General features: G+C 49.0%; 1 protein-coding gene across 8 annotated transcripts in view; it reads left to right on the top strand.

Annotated features, from left to right (window-relative positions):
• SYNE3 (spectrin repeat containing nuclear envelope family member 3) overlaps positions 1-19786 on the top strand; it is a 102376-nt gene that overhangs the window by 71029 nt on the left and 11561 nt on the right. For 4 of the 8 annotated variants that reach the window (XM_063596111.1, XM_034938076.3, XM_063596109.1 and 1 more), the window contains 8 exons: positions 983-1126; positions 2323-2457; positions 5537-5698; positions 5828-6000; positions 6450-6579; positions 8631-8792; positions 12201-12350; positions 13489-13527. In XM_063596111.1, coding sequence (XP_063452181.1) covers positions 983-1126; positions 2323-2457; positions 5537-5698; positions 5828-6000; positions 6450-6579; positions 8631-8792; positions 12201-12350; positions 13489-13527 — 1095 coding nt within the window. Of the gene's footprint in view, positions 1-982; positions 1797-2322; positions 2458-5536; positions 5699-5827; positions 6001-6449; positions 6580-8630; positions 8793-12200; positions 12351-13488; positions 13528-19786 lie in introns of those variants that run through there. The other 4 variants (XM_034938078.3, XM_063596110.1, XM_055097989.2 and 1 more) reach the window with 2 other exon arrangements.

The raw sequence follows: 19786 nt of genomic DNA, 5'->3' as shown, positions 1-19786 counted from the left end.
GTCAAATAAGAAAATGGTGATAAAAGTCCTTGTAAAATTTAAACCACCCTGGAGCTGGAAGCTCATATTAGTGACACATTTCAAAATGACTACACTACATCAATGACATGGCATGGCACGTTGTGGACAGCTTATTCTTTTAGGTAACAAATGTTTGCTGAGCATCTAATGATGATGACAATAATAACTATGATCTATGGGGCACTGGCTATGGGCCAGGGCATTGCTAAGAGCTCCAGATCCTTGATCTTATCTAATCCACATAAGAGCACTATGAGGGAGGTACTGTTATTTTTCTTGTTTTACACACAAGGACACTGAAGCAGAATGGTCAAGAAGGTGGCTCATGGTCCATATGGGGTACAGCCAGGACCCAGCCCATGATTTCAGCTCCCGTGCATGTTCCCTCCATCCACAGGGCCTGGTGCAGTTCTAGGAGCTGGGGGGATGAAGAAAGGAAGCCAAGGTCTTCACCCTCAAACACTCACAGCTTTTGCTGGTAGACACAAATAAGTAGGCAATTACTAGAAGACATCAAAGTGCTGTTTTACAGCAAGGGTTGGCAGACTGTTTCTGTGAAGGGCCAGACAGTGAAGGTTTTAGAGTCTGCAGGGCAGGCGGTCTCTGTCGCAGCTCCTCAGCGCCACCACTGCAGCTATAAATGTATGGGCATGGCTGGGTTCCTATAAAACTTTATTTACAAAAACAGGCCTCTGGTGGGATTTGGTCGGTGGGTGGAGGGGTGTAGCTTGCCCCAGTTCTGGAGGGATGTGGCCAAAGTGTTCTGTGAGGACGCTGTGGTGACCCTAAGGAGAGGCACCCAACTCCATCAGGGCTCAGGGAAGGCTTCCTGGAGGCGGTGGCGCCTGAATGAGCATGAGCTGGCCGAGACGAAGAGCAGCCTGGCTGAACGGGTCGGGTCTCACAACACGGTGCTCATGAGGAACACTCTTAATGTGCACACTGTCCTGTGTCTCTGCAGAGCCTGCTCGCTCAGCACAAAGACTTTGGAGCGGCTTTTGAGCCCCTGCAGAGGAAGCTCTTGGACCTCCAAGTCAGGGTCCAAGCCGAGAAGGGGCTTCAGCGGGACCTTCCTGGAAAACAGGCCCAGCTGTCAAGGTTGCAGGTGAGGGGTCTGTGAGGCCTGAATCACTCCTGCCCAGGCGCTCAGCTGCACCTGGAAGCAGCGTCTCCCTCTAGCAGTAACCAGCAAAGCAACAGCTGCCGTGAGCCAGAGATTTAGACCCTTAGTTGAGATCCGACCTTTCATCTCAACAGAACCTCTGCTTATTTATCTGATGGTTCCTGACCTCAAACAACTGAGTCTTGAGCTCAGCAAAATGACAAACTGTCTTTCTGTTTACTCCTCAGTTCCAAAGTCTAACATCGGTATTTGTTTTTAGAATTGCTTTGCTAAGTATTCTTAATGAGTCCAGAGGTGTTCAGTTAAACCAACTTTGGGATTAAGAATAAATGTTCTGAAACGTGGACTGTAAGTAGGCTGACCGTTGATCATTGTTGGCTGGATAAGGAACTTGATGGTTTTTTAAAATGCACGTGATACAATAGTTCTCTTTTTAAAACCCAAGCACAGCTCATACATAAATTGAGAGTGTTCTCTAGAAGACATTAAAAATAGTGCATTTTAGGCCGGGAGCGGTGGCTCATGCCTGTAATCCCAGCACTTTGGGAGGTGAGCAGATTGCCTGACTTTAGGATTTTGAGATCAGCCTGGGCAACATGGTGAAACCCTGTCTCTACTTAAAATAAAAATTTTTTTTTAAACAAGCAAAAAATTTAGCCAGGCGTGGTGGCGGGAATCTGTAACCCCAGCTACTCGGGAGGCCGAGGCACCAGAATCACTTGAACCCAGGAGGCGGAGGTTGCAGTGAGCCCACATTGTGCCACTGCGCTCCAGCCTGGGTGACAGAGTGAGACTCTGTCTCCAAAAAAAAGAAAAAAAATAGTGCATTTTGGGTTTTAAAACTAAAATTGGGACGTGTTTCCTCATAATGAGAGGTGGTCATCAAGTATGAGTCCCAATGTGAGTTTGTCCCCAGAGATGCCATCTGGCTTGTAGCAGAGTTTATTTTCATGGTGTCCCAGAATATTTTTGTCTGATTTTTAAAATCTCTCCAGCCCTGAGAGTGGGCCCATCAGACCAGCCATGTGGTTGGTACTTCCGCTGGTATGAAAGAGCCCCACCGCCTTGGGGAATTCACCCCTCCCAGGCTCTCCCACTCAGAGGCTCTGCCCTGATCGGCCACCCCAAGGGAGGGAGAGGTGGGAAGATTAGCCTACCTGTTCCCTTCTCTACTGCAGGGGCTGCAGGAAGAGGGGCTGGACTTGGGGGCACAGATGGAGGCTGCAAGGCCTCTGGTCCAGGAGAACCCCAACCACCAGCACAAAATGGACCAGCTTTCCTCCGACTTCCAGGCCCTGCAGAGGTCTCTGGAGGTAAGGGGCTGGCAGAAGGGCCTGTGCTTTGACAGAGAGCCGGCCCCTGTCATCCAACACGCCTGGGGCCTTCCTTCCCCTTTCCTGCCTTCATTCCTTCTAACCTCTCTTTTTTCTTTCTCCCTTTTTTCTTCCCTTCCTCATTCATACAACAGACAATTATTGAGCACCTCCCATATGCCAGGCAGTGTTCTAGGTGGCCCTAAGGATGGAGGTAGCAGAGCATGACAGCCCAGGCCCCTGCTCTCCTGGGAGTTACGCCCCAGTTGGGTAGATGGACAATTAATCATCAAGCAAACAAGCCAATGCACAATTACATATCGAGATTAGGGCCAAGCGGCAAAAGAAGAGAGCAGGCTGCTGAGATCCTTAGGCAGCCCAGAACACAGGCGGCCTCGGGTCCCTTGCAGCCTGCAGAAGGCCTGGAGGCCACAGGGCTTCATCGCCAGTGCCCTCTAGTGGCCACCTCAGCTCTTTCTAGGGCTTGTCCAGAATTCAGTCCCCTTCCAGCAGTAGGGATGGAACTCAAAGCTCCTTCAAAACTGGCCTGAGGACAAGTGGAAATGCAGACTCCAGGCCCCACTGTGACACTGATTCAGATGGAGTCCTGGGTCTGCCGTTGTAACAAGCCCTGAGGAGTATGAAGCAGGGTCTCTGGCGCTCACACCTCTAGAAAACCCAGTGAGGCAGTGAGAGCTCTCCCTCCTACCTGACATTGCACGCCCTATTTCATACCAAACATTCCTAACCTCCTCTTTACACTCCTGAAATTCATAGGGAATATACCCACCTAGGAAATAGAAAAGAGAAATCAAAGGAAAGTAATTAAAATACAATATTGCCCAATATGTAAGTACTCCCAGATGGCCACACTCAAGACATAAGGAGGTGGTCAGAACGTGCCCTCCCTGTGTGACAGCCGCAAATGCTGTGTCAGGTGGCACAGCCGTCACGGCCTCTAGTGATGTGGTTTTCTGAAATGTGAACAACGCTTGATAGAACTTTGATCAAACCCAAGAGCAGTCTTCCATCCACTTACACAAAGGGTGCAGCTCTAGAGAAGTCAGTATGTTTGTTAAAACTGCAAAATCTTCCTTGTGTTTGTGTGTTGATTGGAGTGACAGTCTGAGCTCAGGTCATGCCAAGCAGGTTTTTTACTGCTGTAGATATTAGGAGGACATGAGAAAATCGTGTGGGATGTGGGCGAATTCTGCATTTGTGGACTATCCACCCCAGGGTGGAATGCGAGCACCCATCCCTCTCACTCCACCTAGTATCACCCTCACCACCTCTATCGCAGCAACCGCAAACCCTCCCCACCAGTTTCCAGGACATAAGGCATCACCTGTGGAGACCCATTGGTGTAAGTGACGATTAATGTCTGGATGAATTCATTTAATTACATTCAATAAACTAGCAGTTAGTAGTTTCAAGGTCGAGGCAGTAGAGAAATAGGACACACTGTCCTCACTCCTCAGGAGCCCATAGAAACCCATAGAAGCAGCAAAAGTCTCCTAATACCTCCATCCAAATGATGGGCTAGATTGGTCGTTACGAGAAGCAGCGTTAACTGAGCATCACTAGGTGTTGCAAAATGATGATATTCCAATTCTTATTGATTGTTTATATTCTTCTTTAAAGAGAAATTGCCCTTTTATTATTTTGGTACCCAGTGCTTGTTAATCTAATATGTCCTTCCCCACAGCGAGGCAGTCTCTGTGTCCCCCCGGGGAGCAGGTATCTGATGTTGGAGATCACAGCTCTATGTACGGGAAGCCCTTGGAGGCGTCTGGTCTAATGTTGGCACACAGGGACCAGGAGGGGACAGTGGTAGGGACAACTCAGAGAAGTGGAGTTTTAGATAACTTCTCAGGCCCTCATTGATGGCTCACTGAGGACAGAGGCAGCAGTCTCCCCAGCCCCTGGTATGGGCCTGGTATCCAGCGATCTCAGTCAGTGTCTGTGGAATGCAGAAGGCAGGGCCTATGGTAGCCCTGCAGAGAGTCATGATGACCTTATTCGAGGAACACAGCTGGAATGGGAACGGCAGGCCCTGGGGTCTGACTGGTTCATGGCAGGCTATGTAAAGAAAGCTCCGAGGGTCTCAGGCTGGGTGGCCAGGGGCATAGAGAATGGCTGCCCTTCTGGGGACAGTGTCTGCCTTTCCTGGTGACAGAGAGCTGAACAATAGATCGGCCCAGGAAACAGTACTCAGGAAAAAGAACAAAGAAAGACTGAACGTGAATATCTGAGTGTGCAGCTCGATTACTTTTTTTAAAAATTAAATGCATCCGTGTTACCAGCACCCAACTAAAACACAGAATATTACCAGCCTCCCAAAGCCTCTGTGCCTGCGGTCATGCCCAGCTCACCATTCCCGGCCCTCAAGGGGGGGCTCTGACTTCATGCTTCCCGCAACATAGCTTGGGTTTGCCTGATGTTATCCTTCATTTAAATCGAATTGGACAGAATGTTTTCTTTTGTGCCTGGCCTTTAGCTCTCCAGATGATGGTTGTAAATTCGTCTGCTGTATTGCATGTGGTTTAGACTGTTCATTCTTGCTGCTGTAAAACATTCCATTGTGTGAATATACCACCGTGTATTTATTCATTCTACTCTTGATGGGCACTTGGATAGTTTCCAACTTGGGGCTGTCACATGTATGACCTTGGGTGAGGATATGTTCCCATTTCTGGGACATACACCGGGAGTGGAATGGCTGGGCCATCAGCTACAGCCACGTTCCATTTGGGTAGATTCTGACCCGTGGTTTCCACAAGTGGTTGAGCCAATTTACACTTGGATCAGTGGTGGACAGGAGATCTGATTTCCCCCACCCTCACCTCGACTTGGTCGTTTTCCTAAAAGTAAGATAGGCTTTAAACCAGATTTGATCTTCCAAGGGTAAATTCCTTGTGCTGTGTGGAGGGAAGGGCCAGCCCAGCCTCTTATGGTGCTACTTGGTGGGGAGCCCTGGGGTCCCCAGCGGGTGTGAGAGCCCTGCAGGGTGGGGGTGGTGCGGGGGTCTCCCCCTCGGCCAGCACTCAGGACGCCCTGGGCTCCCCGGGCTGTGCTGCAGGACCTTGTGGACAGGTGTCGGCAGAGTGTGCAGGAGCACTGCACCTTCAGCCACCAGCTGCTGGAGCTGCGGCAGTGGATTGTTGTGACCACACAAAAGCTGGAGGCACACCGGGGAGAGGCGGGCCCGGGGGATGCTGAGTCCCAAGAGGCCGAGTTTGAGGTAAGGCGGTGGTTCCCTCACCCACTTCCCAAAGAAGCAGCCTTGACAGGCCAACGTTTCCACACCAAGGAGCAGAAACCTCCCTCCACCCTCACCATGTGTGTGTCTGTGTGTCCGTGTGTCCTTTAGAGGCTGGTGGCAGAATTCCCGGAGAAGGAGGCCCAGCTGTCCCTGGTGGAAGCGCAGGGCTGGCTGGTGATGGAGAAGTCTTCTCCGGAGGGTGCTGCCGTGGTGCAGGAGGAGCTCAGGGAGCTGGCAGAGTCGTGGCGGGCCTTGAGGCTGCTGGAGGAAAGTCTGCTGAGGTGAGAGTGCCTCCTAGGCTCTGAGTGTTGTCTGGGACACTGCCCCTTCTCACTCAGGGACACTCAGGTGCTCGTGGAGCAGAGGGCCAGGGTGCTGCCCAGTGTGGAGCCAGGGGCCTTGGGTACCTTCACACTTTGACCCAGTTGGCTATTCTAGCAGGAGCAGGAGGAGCCAGGAAATGTCCCCGTCTTGGGAGTTAGCCTCCAGTCTATACTGGCTTGAGCCTCAGTTTCCCAATCTGCATCTATGGGCATACGCACCTTCATGACAGGTTACTCTGAGTTTAAAGTCAGAAACCGGATGTGAGCATGCCTCAGGAACATTCTCACAAACTTCAGTGGGGGGCACTGACTCATGACCCGTGGTTCCCCAATTCTATTACTTTTCCCATGTCTTGGTGGGTCCCCACCACATCTCTGCATTGACTGGGCTGAGTTTGTCTTCTCAGCCTCATCAGAAACTGGCATCTGCAGAGGATGGAAGTGGATTCGGGGAAGAAAATGGTTTTCACCAACAACATCCCGAAGTCAGGATTTCTCATCAACCCCATGGATCCTATTCCCAGGCATCGTCGACGCGTGAGTCTGTCTAGCAGGGCTGTGGGAGAAGGGGCCAGGCCCCAGGTCAAGAGGTGGGTAGGGGTCTCCAGCACAGGCCCCTCCCTGTCTGGGGCAACATGCTCTGCTCTGAGGACTTGGCCACATCCTGTCTCGTTTGAGCCTGCCCCAGCTGTGGCCAAAGAGCATTTGATCCTACTCCACAGAGGACCTCAGAGATCCCAGAGTCTGCAGAGCCAGGCCACCAAGGCAGTAGGGGTATCCCTTAGCCAGTCAGATACTCACCTCTGTGAGCCACTAGCAGCAGCTCCTGCAGGGAAGAGAGTGTCGGGACTGAAAGCTTCCTGCTGGCCCCAGATTGGAAACTGAAACCATACAAGATGGGAAAATTTTTCTGCCATGTTTCATCCATCCCTTACTGCCTTTAAACAAACTTGAGCTTTGTGGAAAAGAAAGTTATTCCTTGTTATTCAAATACATCAAATTATTCGTTTTCCCATTCATTCTTTCATCCACTCCCCCATTTGCTGGGTGCTACTTTGTTCCAAGGACAGTGCTCAGAGCTAGGATACAGCTATGAGTAATGCTTCTGATCCTCAGAGAATTTGGAATCTGGTGTAGAGCTTTTCAGTGGGCACACAGCCTTGTATTAAAATGCAGGTTCTGGGCTGGGTATGGTGAGATACACCTACAATCTCAGAACTTTGGGAGGCTGGGAGGCCAAGGCAGGAGGATTGCTTGAGGTCAGGAGTTTGAGACAAGCCTGGGCAAGATAGCAAGACCCCATTTCTATAAAAAATATTTTAAAATTAACTGGACATGGTGGTGTGCACCTGTAGTTCCAGCTACTCAGGGGCCTGAGGTGGGAGGATCACTTGAGCCCAGGAGTTTGAAGCTGCAGGGAGCTGTGATTGTGCCACTGCACTCCAGCCTGGTGACAAAGCAAGACCCCATTTCAATCAATCAATCAATCAACAAAAAATAATAAAATAAGATAAAAATGCAGACTCTGAGTTAGTAGATCTGGCTAGGGCCCACAATTCGATTCTGCATTTCTAACAAGCTCTCGGGATAGGCCCATGCTTCTGGGCCCGGGAGATACTCACCTCTGTGAGCCACTAGCAGTAGCATCTGCAAGGGAGAGAGCATCGGGGCCGAACACTTCCTGCTGGCCCCAGAATGGAAACTAAAATCATACAAGATGGGTCTATTTTTGTGCCATGACTATATTTTATAAAAGAAAAAAAAAAGAACTAACTACATTGTTTTACCCATCACTTTCCCTTACTGCCTTTAAACAAACTGAGCTTTGTTGAAAAGAAAGAAGCAAGGGAGTGGCATCCACAGGCTGTTAAATAAGGGTTCACAAAAAACAAAAAACAAACAAACAAAAAAAACATGGTGCACCTTGGCAGACAGGCCAGAGGCTATGGGAGCCTGTAGCAGTTCCTAGGTCCGGGACCGGGAAGCCTCTCCTGGAAGATAAGAAATCTCAGCTGAATTTTCACGGCTGAGTGGCAGTGAGGAGAGGAGGGAGAGAGGTGTGTTCCCCACGGAGGAGACAGTGTGTGTGAAGAGCAGAGGGAGAAATTCGAGTGCCAGTTTGAGGGGCCAAGACACGTCTGCAGGCCCAGGCTCAGAGGACAGGGAAGGCAGCATGCGCAGTGGAACCAAGACTCCTGGGTCACACTGGGGAGTAGTGAGGGGCACCAACGTGGATAACCAAGAAGTTAGCTGAATGGGCTTGCATCATAGACAGAGCACTCTGGTCATGGAGCCCCGAGGGGGCAAGCATGGTGGAAGGGTGACTATTTGTATAGCCATCGTGGTAAGAGATGGTGGTGGCTTCCGTCACCTCTCAGGGGACCAGAGAGGGGACAGTGAGGAATGTTCTTGGCCCTTAAATGTGACCATGTTGAGTAGAGATTCATTGTTCATCCCCCAGGCCTCTCCCATCGCCATTTTGGGCATCTTGTCCTGGTCCCTGCCCCTCTGCCTCGGGTGGAATTCCCAGGACACATGGCCAGGGGGCTCTTTCACCTCTGACGCTTTGGCCATGTGTGATCCTACAGGCAAATCTTCTACAGGAAGAAGAAGGGAGCCATGAAGATTTCTCCCAGCTCCTGAGGAACTTTGGGCAGTGGTTGCAGGTGGAAAACTCCAAGCTGGTTAGAATCATCGCAATGAGAACTTCTACAGCCGAGGACTTGAGGACCAGAAAATCGAAGCTGCAGGTCTGTTCCCCAGGAAAGGTCCCTCATCCATAAGGTTTGCACCCACAGAGGCATTTGCCACCAGGGAGTTCTTCAAAAGAAGGAGCACACCCACAGTTTGTGAGCTGTTCTCCCTTGTGTATAGATAATGGCTTTTAAACTTTTTTGGTTCAAAGATTTTAGAACTTTTTCTGGCATTCATTCGTGTGTTCAGCATGCTTATGTATTTCCCTACTTGGAAAATATCACCACTAATCACTTGACTCCTGTCACTTAGCTATTGCTGTGTGACAAACCATCCCAACAGTTTGTGGCTGAAAACAACAACTGTGTATTTAACCCATGTTTCGGAAGCATGGCAAGTTAGGCTGAACTCAACCGGGCAGTGCCTCCAGTCTGTCTGCTGTCAGTTATAGGTCAGTTGGGTGTCTCTACTTCTAGGGGTTGGTGGGCTATTAGAGATGAGAATGACGTGGACTACACATCTGGTATGCTCCTGTGGCACAGCTTGGACTTCTCATAGCAGAGGCAGGGCAGAAGAGAGCAATAGCAGCAGGCAAGGACTTTTGAGGTCAAGACTAGGAGCCAGTATAACATTAATTCCCCTGCATTCTGTTTGCCAAAACCAGCCTAGAGTCAAGGAAAGGGAAAGAGACTCCACTACTTGATGGAAGGGATGGCAAAGTCATATTGCAGTGGGTATGGATATGGCTGGGGGGAGGGAGATGGGGAAACTCACAGCCATTTTTGCAACTGAACTACTACTTCTCTCCTGTCTTCTTCACTCCCACATCTAATCAGTTGCTAAAGCTCCTTGATTCCACCTCCTAGATATTTTGTGTTTCTCTTCCCTCGCACTACCATTGTCTTAATTTAGGCACTTACCATTTTTGGCCTTGACTATGGCTGTAGCCTCCCAGCTGATCCTCCTTTCTTCCTGTTGGGTCCCATCTAGGTCATGGCTCATTCTGCAGCCAGAATAACAAATATGACCCTGTCCTCCCCCTAATGAAAACCTTTCACTATAGAGTTTAACCCCTGAGTTTATTATTCAAGGCCATTCTCAATCAGGCCCTAGCTCACTTCTGTTTCCCTATTTTTATGCAATCTTACCATGATATGTTTAGGTTTGAATTTCTTTTTATTTATCTGGGTTGGGATTCATTTTAACTCCCGAATCTGTGGTCTAGGATCTTTCTGGAAAACTCTCTAACCTTATTTTTTTTTCTCTTAATTCCCAAACTTGTTACTTGTATTTTTTTCTACTAACAATCTTTCTTAAAATATCACCTCTGCCTTGTTCCCTTTCTCCTCTCCTACTGTGATATCATTTAAACATATGTAACTACTTCTCACTGTGTGCTTTATGTCTCTTACTCTCTCCTGTGTATTTTTCATCCTTTTCTCTCTTCGTTTTGCATTCTGGATAGTTTTTCTGATTCATCTTTCAGTTTACTAATTCTCTCTTTAGCTGTGTTTCATCTTCTGTTACACGTGTCTATTGAGTTCTTAACTTTTGTTGTTGCAGTTATCAGTTCTAGAACTTCTATTTGGTGCTTTTAATAATCTACTCTATCATTTTTCTTATCTTTTTTTTTCTTATTTTATAGCTCCTGTCTTAACTGAAACTCTATCATTTTTCATACCTTCCAGATACTTGCTGAAATTTTTAAACCTATCTTTTAATTATTTGAACATAGTAAACATAGCTTTTTACAGATTGTATCTAATAATTCTAACGTCTCAAGGCATTTTATGAATGTTTCTGTTGTATATTATTTCTGCCTGTTCTTACTCTTGGTTTCTTGTGTCTTCATGTGGCTGCTTTGTGTGCTAGACATTGTGTTTGCCAAAATATGTATAAGAGTGATTTAAGATTTAGGATAGGCAGGGCACGGTGGCTCACGCCTGTAATCCCCGCACTTTGGGAGGCTGAGGCGGGTGGATCACCTGAGGTCAGGAGTTCGAGACCAGCCTCAACATGGAGAAACCACGTTTCTACTGAAAATACAAAATTAGCTGGGCATGGTGGTGCATGCCTGTAATCCCAGCTATTTGGGAGGCTAAGGCAGGAGAATTGCTTGAACCTGGGAGGCAGAGGTTGCCGTGAGCCAAGATCGCGCCATTGCACTCCAGCCTGGGCAACAAGAGCGAAACTCTGCCTCAAAAAGAAAAAAAGATTTAGGATAATCTTTTCCTCCAGAGTTGATTTTATTTGCTACTGCCAGGCGAGTAGGGACCTTTCATTCTGGGACCACTAAATCCAAGTTCAAGGCTTGAGTTTCCCTGGTCTACTAAGATGACTTTGAACTGGGCTGCAAGTCTACACAAGGTCCAGGTTTACTTCTGGTTCATTTTTAATAGGGTGAAGGCTTTAGGAGCTCAGCAAAAGGGTGAATGAACCCTATCAGAATCTCCACCTCTGCAGGCCCCAGACTTTGACCTTTGTCTCCCCAGCCCAGTGAGGCTGCCAAAAGCAAAGATGTTTTACAGCTATTCCTTCCAAATTGGCAAATGTTCTATGGGCAAAAGCAGATCTGAACACAGCGCTGACTGCCCTGGGTTTTCATTCTTTCCCAAGTTGTGGCCCGGTGTGCCTCACATTCTTTTGTTAATACTTTTATGCCTTTAAAATGCTTTAAATATTTTGTCCTTAGTGGGAGGTTTGGTCCCAATTATCTAGTTGGCCATTACCTGGAAGTCTTCCTTGCCTGCCTCTCCTGTCTCATATCTGGCTACTCCTCTCATTCCCCCCACCGCACCACCACCCAACTCCAGCCATATCAGAAATGACTTTCCGTTCCTCAAGTTAAACCCCCTTGCTTTTTGTACAGCATACATTCCTGTGGGCTCTGAGAAGCTAAGCAAGGTGTCCCATATTACATGCTAGTAGAATGGGGCAGAGCCAGGATCCAAAGCCAGGATTTAAACCTGGGCTCCCAGATTTATAGCCCCGCTCCTACTGCCCCATCACACCACCTCTCAGGAGTCCTGAGAATAAAAGTTTCCATCCCAAGGGAACACAGTACTTATATTTCCTGAGAAAAATCTGCACATTACAACACCATTCTGCCAGGCTCAAAATGCTAACAGAAAGACATGTTCACAATGACAGCTTTTAGAATGATGCGAACTCTAGTCAAGCCCTCTGGAGGACTTGGTCCTGGAATGTCATATTTGGAAGTGACCACTGGAGGTCTGCAGCCCAGCTGCCTGTTCCATGCAGGAGGCCATCCTGTAGCATTCCTGAGAGCAAGGGCTAGGCCTTGGCTTGAATTGCACAGATGGGAGTCCCACTTTATGGATTCTGTCTGCCTCCTCCCTGCCTACCTGTCTGTCAAGTGAAATTTGATGGACCCATCCTTACCATTCAGGTGGGGCTGTCTGGGCCATTTGGAAGCCGCACCATGACGCTGCTGTTTCCCCCAGGAGCTGGAGGCTCGGGTGCCAGAAGGTCAGCATCTCTTTGAGAACCTCCTTCGTCTCGGGCCAGCAAGGGGGACTTCGGATGAGCTGGAAGATCTGCGCTACCAGTGGATGCTGTACAAGTCCAAGCTGAAGGACTCTGGCCACCTGCTGGTAGGTGCCAAGGATGTGCAGGTCCCAGATTCCAGGGACAGGACTATAGCTGGGCCGGATTTGCCTGGGGATACAGTGCTAAGCCTGCATCCACCCTGCCCTGTGCATTCATACACCAGGCAGTGGTGACCACTCAGGCAGAGGACAGGGACACTCATGGGTTCTGGGCACTTGACTCAGGTGATGCCATTTGGCCATCCAACCACCTCATGAGGCTGAAGTCCCAGTCAGGACAGCAGTGACCTCATAATTAATGTGTAAGGAGTGCTTCCTATCTCCCAAGCCGAGGGCCCTGTGTGCACTGTCCCATTCAGTCTGTACGGTTCCCCTCTGCTCAAGTCATTGTATCTCCAGACTCCAGAGGGGAGCTGAGACTCCAAGCAGTGAAAAACCTTGCCCGAGGCCGCGTGGGTGGTCAGTGGCAGAGCCAGCCTGCAGACACACCCGTGTGTTGTAGGCGTGACCTGGGGAAGCACTGGAGTGGCATCAGGGGCCCTGGGGTCCAGCCCCATGTCTCTAACTTGCCCTGTGTCTTAGTTGAGCAAGCACCTTCCTTTTCGGGGGCCCCTGTGTCTCCTCACACAAAATAATAATAATAATAATAATAATAATAATAATAATAGCAAAACTAGTAATGATCACAACCTTTGCTCAATGCTATGTCCTTATAACAGCCCTTTAAAGGAGGTGCTGTTACATGCCCTGTGAACCAATGAGGAAACTGAGGCACAGACATTAAGTTTCCTGGGTCCCTAAGTCTGAGGAGGGTGGTGAGCTGGCCCCTAAGGGCCCTTTCAGCCTCAGACCCCAGCCCCAAGCTGGGCACCCCAGGCTTTCCTGGCCCGGGAGCAGCCGAGACGGCCACTAGGTGTCAGCCCAGCCCAAGCCAGGTTGGCCATGGCCCCCGCCGGCCTTGGCCACGGCCTTTCCAGACGGAATCCCAGCTGGGCCTGAAGTGTGTTAAAAAGCTCATTAAATCGAATCACCTGCTGGCTCAGGCTGTCCAGATGACCAGAAGTTTTAAAGAAACACTCCCCTGACAAAACGAATATTCCATTACAGGCTCTGTTGGGATTTAAGTTTCACTCACTTAACTTATTTTTTTTCCCCCTTTTCCTCTCCTTCCCTAAAATAACAGACACAAAGTTCTCCAGGGGAGCCGACTGGATTCCAAAAGGTACAGTGTCTGCCATCTGCTCCACACGGCTAGCAGGCAGGGTGCCTGGAGGGTTGGTGGGCCCGTGACACTGGGGCAAGACTCGTGGGCTTTCTGGAAGGTTCCAGGAAGACCAAAGAACATTTATGGGGGATCAACTCTGGGCTGCGCTGTGCTGGGCCCCAGGATTCTTGATCTCAAGAAGCCCCAGGCTTGGGGGGAGGCTGGCAGGGTGTGCAGAGTCCTCCGCTGGGACAGGCACATAGCAGAGAGGGGATCTTGGAGTTCACCCTCCTAAATCAGGACACGCTGGGGAGTGGACAAAGATGCTACCAATGATTATGCTGTGACAACAGGTGTGAACCGGGACTGTCCCAGGAAACCTGGGTTGTTGCGGGCAAACTGGACGGTGTGGCCACCCTGGTGATGGAGAGTCTATGGGGCTCGGTAGGGACAGGAGAGGGAGGGATTGTGCCTTTGAGTTCTACTAGGCAGGTGTTTCCACTTACCCTACTGAGCCGTGCTCAGAGTCACTCCCAGGGTCTTTGCAGGCTGAAGCAATAACAATAACAGCAGTAATAATGACAACAATGAGTAATAGGTATGATTATTACTCGAGATGCTATGTATTGGCCATCCACTGTGTGTGCCAGGAACTGTGCTAAGTTGTGGTTAGGGCCTCTCCTGTAACTCTCCCAGTGACACCTAGGAGGCAGTATAAACTCAACTTTCAGCGCGAGGAAACAGAAGGGGCAAGCCTGAAGTGACTTGTTCAAGGAAGGCCTCAGCCCCTCAGTGGTCTCTGGCCTCTGAATCCAAAACTCATGTTGTTAAACTTCCACGTTGTGACTTGGAGAAGACTTCCCTGGGGCCTGGGGTGTCTCCCCATTTCTGGAAAAGCCAAGTGTAAATCGGTGTCTCCTAGTGCCACTGTTTCCAAGGGAATGAATGCTGTGTTTTCCTGCTAGGCATTGGCCCGTAATGACACGAGCCTCCTCCGGCATGCTCTGATCCAAGGAGCTCTGAGTTCCTTGAGATCTCTCATTCTTTGGAATCTGCATTTCCTAGAAATCTGTGATTTCTTCTTGGCCTCTGGCTGGTGTCATAAGTAACATCTATAGGAGAGTGGGTAACCAATGGACTGGGCAGGGCAGTCACAAAATCAAGGCTGGGCTCTGGGCCCAATACCAACTGGCTTTGTGGCTTCGAGGGAGTTGTTTGGCCCCTTGGGGCTCACTTTCCCCATCTATAAAATGGAGCTTTTTTTTTTTTTCCTTTGAGACACAGTCTCCTGTCACACAGGCTGGAGTGCAATGGCACAATCTCAGCTCACTGCAACCTCTGCCTCCCAGGTTCAAGCAATTTTCCTGCCTCAGCCTCCCGAGTAGCTGGGATTACAGGCATGCGCTACCACACCCGGCTAATTTTTGTATTTTCAGTAGAGACGGGGTTTCACCATGTTGGCCAGGCTAGTCTCAAACTCCTGACCTCAGGTGATCCACCCTCCTCGGCCTCCCAAAGTGCTGGGATTACAGGCATGAGCCACTGCACCCAGCCTAAAATGGAACTATTAATGGCAACCTTATTTACTTCATGAACTTATTTTGAAGATCGTGTGAACTGTTGTATATGAAAGTAGAAATGCTTCTGATCACTTAAGCCCTGCCCCCAACACCCCCCAGTTTAGAATAACAAACACACTTCTCATGAGAAAGGGAAAATCATCAGGAAAGGACAGGTGCTCTACACAGGCCAGCCTGGTGGGTCCTGGTGGGAGACAGGGGACCTAGGACCTTGTGTCCAGACCGACTCTAGCTCCTGCACTTTAAGCCTCTCTCTGGTTGGAAGCCCCCACCTATGCAGCCCCTAGGCCAGGATCCATGTGGGTGTCAAGTCTGGGCCCCCTGGTGTCTAGCCATGGTGCCTAGCACATAGTAAGTGCACACTAAATGTTTTTGAGTAGTGACATTTGCTGGCTGACACCAGCCCTCCAGCACAGCCTCAGGTTCCTACAACCTGTAATTAATGTGTTACTGTGGTATGTTCACAGCCATAGCGTTCATTGCTGTCTCTACCCTCCCTCCCTCCCTCCCTCCCTCCCTTCCTTCCTTCCTTCCTTCCTTAGTTCTGACTGTGCCAAGATCAGTGAACAGAAGTGCAGTGACCTGTCCTGTAGACTGTACATCCTGCTTGGGTGGAGAGAGGGGGATGGGGCCAGAGCGCACATGTCCAGCTGATGTTGCTCAGTAGCACAGTGGGAATCTCTGGGTCAGAGAGCTCTGAAGGTCACACCACTTGTGATCCATGTAGCCCTGAGGTGTATCTTGTCTATGACCAGAAGACGTTGGGCACAGCTTGGTGGGGTATGCAAAGACGGAAAGCCCTAAATGACTAAAGAATCTGCTTATTTGGGCTATGTTTAAAACAATTGGATGTGTAAAAATCTGACTTTGGTGCTTGCTGCCTTTTGAGCTAACGGATCTCAGCCCACTGTGAAGAAGTAAACAACGTGGGGGCCACTACACGGAGACCATCTGTGGCTCATTTATAGGACAGCTTGATAAAACATAGATTGCTGGACCCCACCTCCAGAGTTTTCGATTCATCAGTTTTAGGGTGGCCCATGAATCTGCATTTCTAACACGATCCCAGGTGATGCTGCTGCTGGGGGCCTGGGGACCACACTTTGAGAACCACCACTTTACACTCTGGGTTCAAACCCAGGCTCCACCATTAGCGTGTGTGACCTTCAGTGAGTCATTTAGCCGCAGTCTTCCAAATTTAAATGCGAGTTCACTCAGCTCCTGGTAGCAAAGTTCCTGTTGTAACCATGGCACATAGTAGGTTCTCAAGTGCTGTGTGAATGGGGACCTGGGAGACTTCTGCAGACACCGTCCTGCTTTTCTTTCTGAGAGCGAAGGGAGCAATGACACATCTGAGGGGGAAATCCTCCTTTAGCTTTGGTGTGTGCGTGATTCTTCACGGGTTGGGGTGTGGCGTATGCCTGTGTGGTTATGCGCACGCATGCACGTATGCACATCCACAGGCCTGGCAGGTAGAAAGTAGGTGCTGTCTTCAGAGGCTGTAATCTTGCCAACTTGAAAACATTCCACATATTATTTTTGGTCTAAGGGGAAAGGGGGAAAAAAAACTTATCCCAAAGCTAATTATTTATGAGCAGTTGGTTCTCCACACTTTTTTTCCTCCCTCCATGCTCCAAGTCATTGAAAGCCCCAGCTACGTCAGTGGCTTCAGCCTGCTTGTTTGTATCAACAGAATAATTAAGATTTATTAAATTTGCAGCTGCCTACCCACTTGCCAACTCACTGCCGCGGGTGTGTTTGCCTGCAGCATTTAGACACGTGAAATGGCATTGCTTTTTGAGTTGCAGTTGTGCTGTGAGTCGACCGAATTGCATTCCTTGCATTGGCCCAGGGAAGCGGTATAGCCCCACCTGAGACAAACTTTTAGTTGGGGATGGATTGGTCAAAGGTTCTGTGAGCCAGGGTGAAATAGGGCAGTGCTAGTTTGCAGAAGCAGAGAGCAGGCATCTCCCATCCATTTCATATGTGGGCTCTTGGAATATAGACCCAGATGTTGTGTGACCTGACAGTAGCATTTTATTTATTTGACTGTGTTTCATAGGTTTTAAGACTCATAATTTTTCACATTTTCACATCTCTGGAATTCAGGTGTCTTATTACAATGTAGTTCTTCCAGTGAAGATTTAGGTTTACTGCCTGTCACCCCCAACCTGAGATTCCTTTAAATTAAAATGTCTGCTTGCGGGTTGTGTTCTATTTGGGTTTCCTTTGGACCACACTGATTGTGTAAACTGAGACCGCCAACCTTGGGGAGCTCCAGCGTGTGTGGTTCAAACTCTTGAGGAAGAGTTTTGATTTCCTATCCTTCACCCACTGCCAACAGAAGACCTGGAATTTCCTTGCCTCCTCTTTCTGTGAGGTGGGTTTATTTCTCATTTCTCCTTACATTGAAGGTGCAGCTCCCTTGGTCCCCCATATTGATGTGGGCTTTCCAATCAGATGCACCATCTTGGTTGCTGTTCTTTTCTTTCTTAGCAGTTTGTAAAATAATGGTGCACTTTATAATCAGCGTCTTAGATTGAATGAGCTACTGTAATACCAAATCTCAGTGAGTATTCCATGTTAGATCATAACTTTCTCTCAAAATTTGTAGGGAACAGCCCCACAGGGTCGGTGAGTTTTTCTCCCCATATGCGGAGACGAGAGATTGTAGAAATAAAGACACAAGACAAAGAGATAAAAGAAAAGACAGCTGGGCCCGGGGGACCACTACCACCAAGACACAGAGACCGGTAGTGGCCCCGAATGCCAGGCTGCGCTGTTATTTATTGGATACAAGGCAAAAGGGGCAGGGTAAGGAGTGTGAGTCATCTCCAATGATTGACAAGGTCACATGAGTCACATGTCCACTGGACAGGGGGCTCTTCCCTGCCTGGCAGCCAAGGCAGAGAGAGAGAGGGAGAGAGAGAGGACAGCTTATGCCATTATTTCTGCATATCAGAGACTTTTAGTACTGTCACTAATTTGCTGCTGCTATCTAGAAGGCAGAGCCAGGTGTACAGGATGGAACATCAAAGTGAACTAGGAGCGTGACCACTGAAGCACAGCATCACAGGGAGACGGTTAGGCCTCCGGATAACTGCGGGCGGGCCTGACTGATGTCAGTCCCTCCACAAGAGGTGGAGGAGTAGAGTCTTCTCTAAACTCCCCTGGGAAAAGGGAGACTCGGTTTCCCAGTCTGCTAAGTGGCGGGTGTTTCCCCTTGGCACTGAAGCTACCGCTAGACCACCGTCTGCTTGACAATGGGCGTCTTCCCAGACACTGGCGTTACCCCTAGACCAGGGAGCCCTCTGGTGGCCCTGTCCGGGCATAACAGAAGGCTTGCACTCTGTCTTCTGGTCACTTCTCACTATGTCCCCTCAGCTCCTATCTCTGTATGGCCTGGTTTTTCCTAGCTTATGATTATAGAGCGAGGATTATTATAATATTAGAATAAAGAGTAATTGCTACAAACTAATGATTAATGATATTCATATATAATCATATCTAAGATCTATATCTAGTATAACTATTCTTTTTTTTTTTTTTTTTTTGAGACGGAGTCTTGCTTTGTCACCCAGGCTGGAGTGCAGTGGTGCGATCTTGGATCACTGCAAGCTCCACCTCCTGGGTTCATGCCATTCTCCCGCCTCAGCCTCCCAAGTAGCTGGGACTACAGGTGCCCGCCACCACGCCTGGCTAATTTTTTTTTGTATTTTTAGTAGAGACGTGGTTTCACTGTGTTAGCCAGGATGGTCTCAATCTCCTGATCTCATGATCCACCCACCTCTGTCTCCCAATAGTATAACTATTCTTATTATATATATTTTATTATACTGGAACAGCTCGTGCCCTCGGTCTCTTGCCTCGGCACCTGGGTGGCTTGCCGCCCACAAAAATTATGATTTTTTTTTGCAAAAATCCCTCTTGTGTGTCAGACACTGTGCTGGGAACACGTGTGCTTGGTCTTTAACACTCACAACTACCTTCTCCTTTTATAGTGGGAGGAAATGGTTTCTGGGCCCCTTGGCCCCTTCTCTCTCACGTGGGATGGGGTCAGATGGGAGTTGGGAGGGGCAACATAGGTTGAGTTTTTACCCCTGTGACTTACTGTGGAACTCCGGGGGCAGGTCAAATCTGCTTCTTTCCTGGTCACAACTAAAGGCCTGGGCTTTGCTAGGGCCATGCAGTCTCTGACCTCTAAAAGGGAGAGCCAGGGACAGGCTTCAAACCATGCTCTGTGTCATCCCACGGCCTCGCCACTCCGTCCGTCTACAGAGCCCAGAAGCAATCAGTCTTTGATGATTTGTGAACAGGTTGGTGCTAAAACTTTGGTCATGAAGTATTTGAAACTAGTCCTTGACTACTGAGATCCAGAGAAGCGTTCTCTACACTTGCTCTTTCTATTTCTTCGTCTTTCTGTCACTCACCTTCCACCCCACAACTCCTCTGAAATTCACCCCAGTGAGGTACCCAGTAGCTACTTCTTCACTAAGACCAGTGAACTGCTGTTCTTATCACATTTGGCCCTGGGGCACTGGGGTCGATGGCCATGGCCTCCTCTTCCAGCTGCCTCTATCCTGATACTTCTGTCTTTGTTTTATTGTTTGCCAGCTATCTAGGTCAGTGTTGATAACACTCAATGTTGATAAAATACTGTTATTTAATCCACAGTCCATATTTTAAAATTTTAAGCT

The sequence above is a fragment of the Pan paniscus genome, chromosome 15 (genome assembly GCF_029289425.2).
Source record: "Pan paniscus chromosome 15, NHGRI_mPanPan1-v2.0_pri, whole genome shotgun sequence".
NCBI classification, from domain to species: domain Eukaryota; kingdom Metazoa; phylum Chordata; class Mammalia; order Primates; family Hominidae; genus Pan; species Pan paniscus.
The sequence above is the reverse complement of the archived record's forward strand: the minus strand, read 5'-3'. Positions and strand labels throughout refer to the sequence as shown.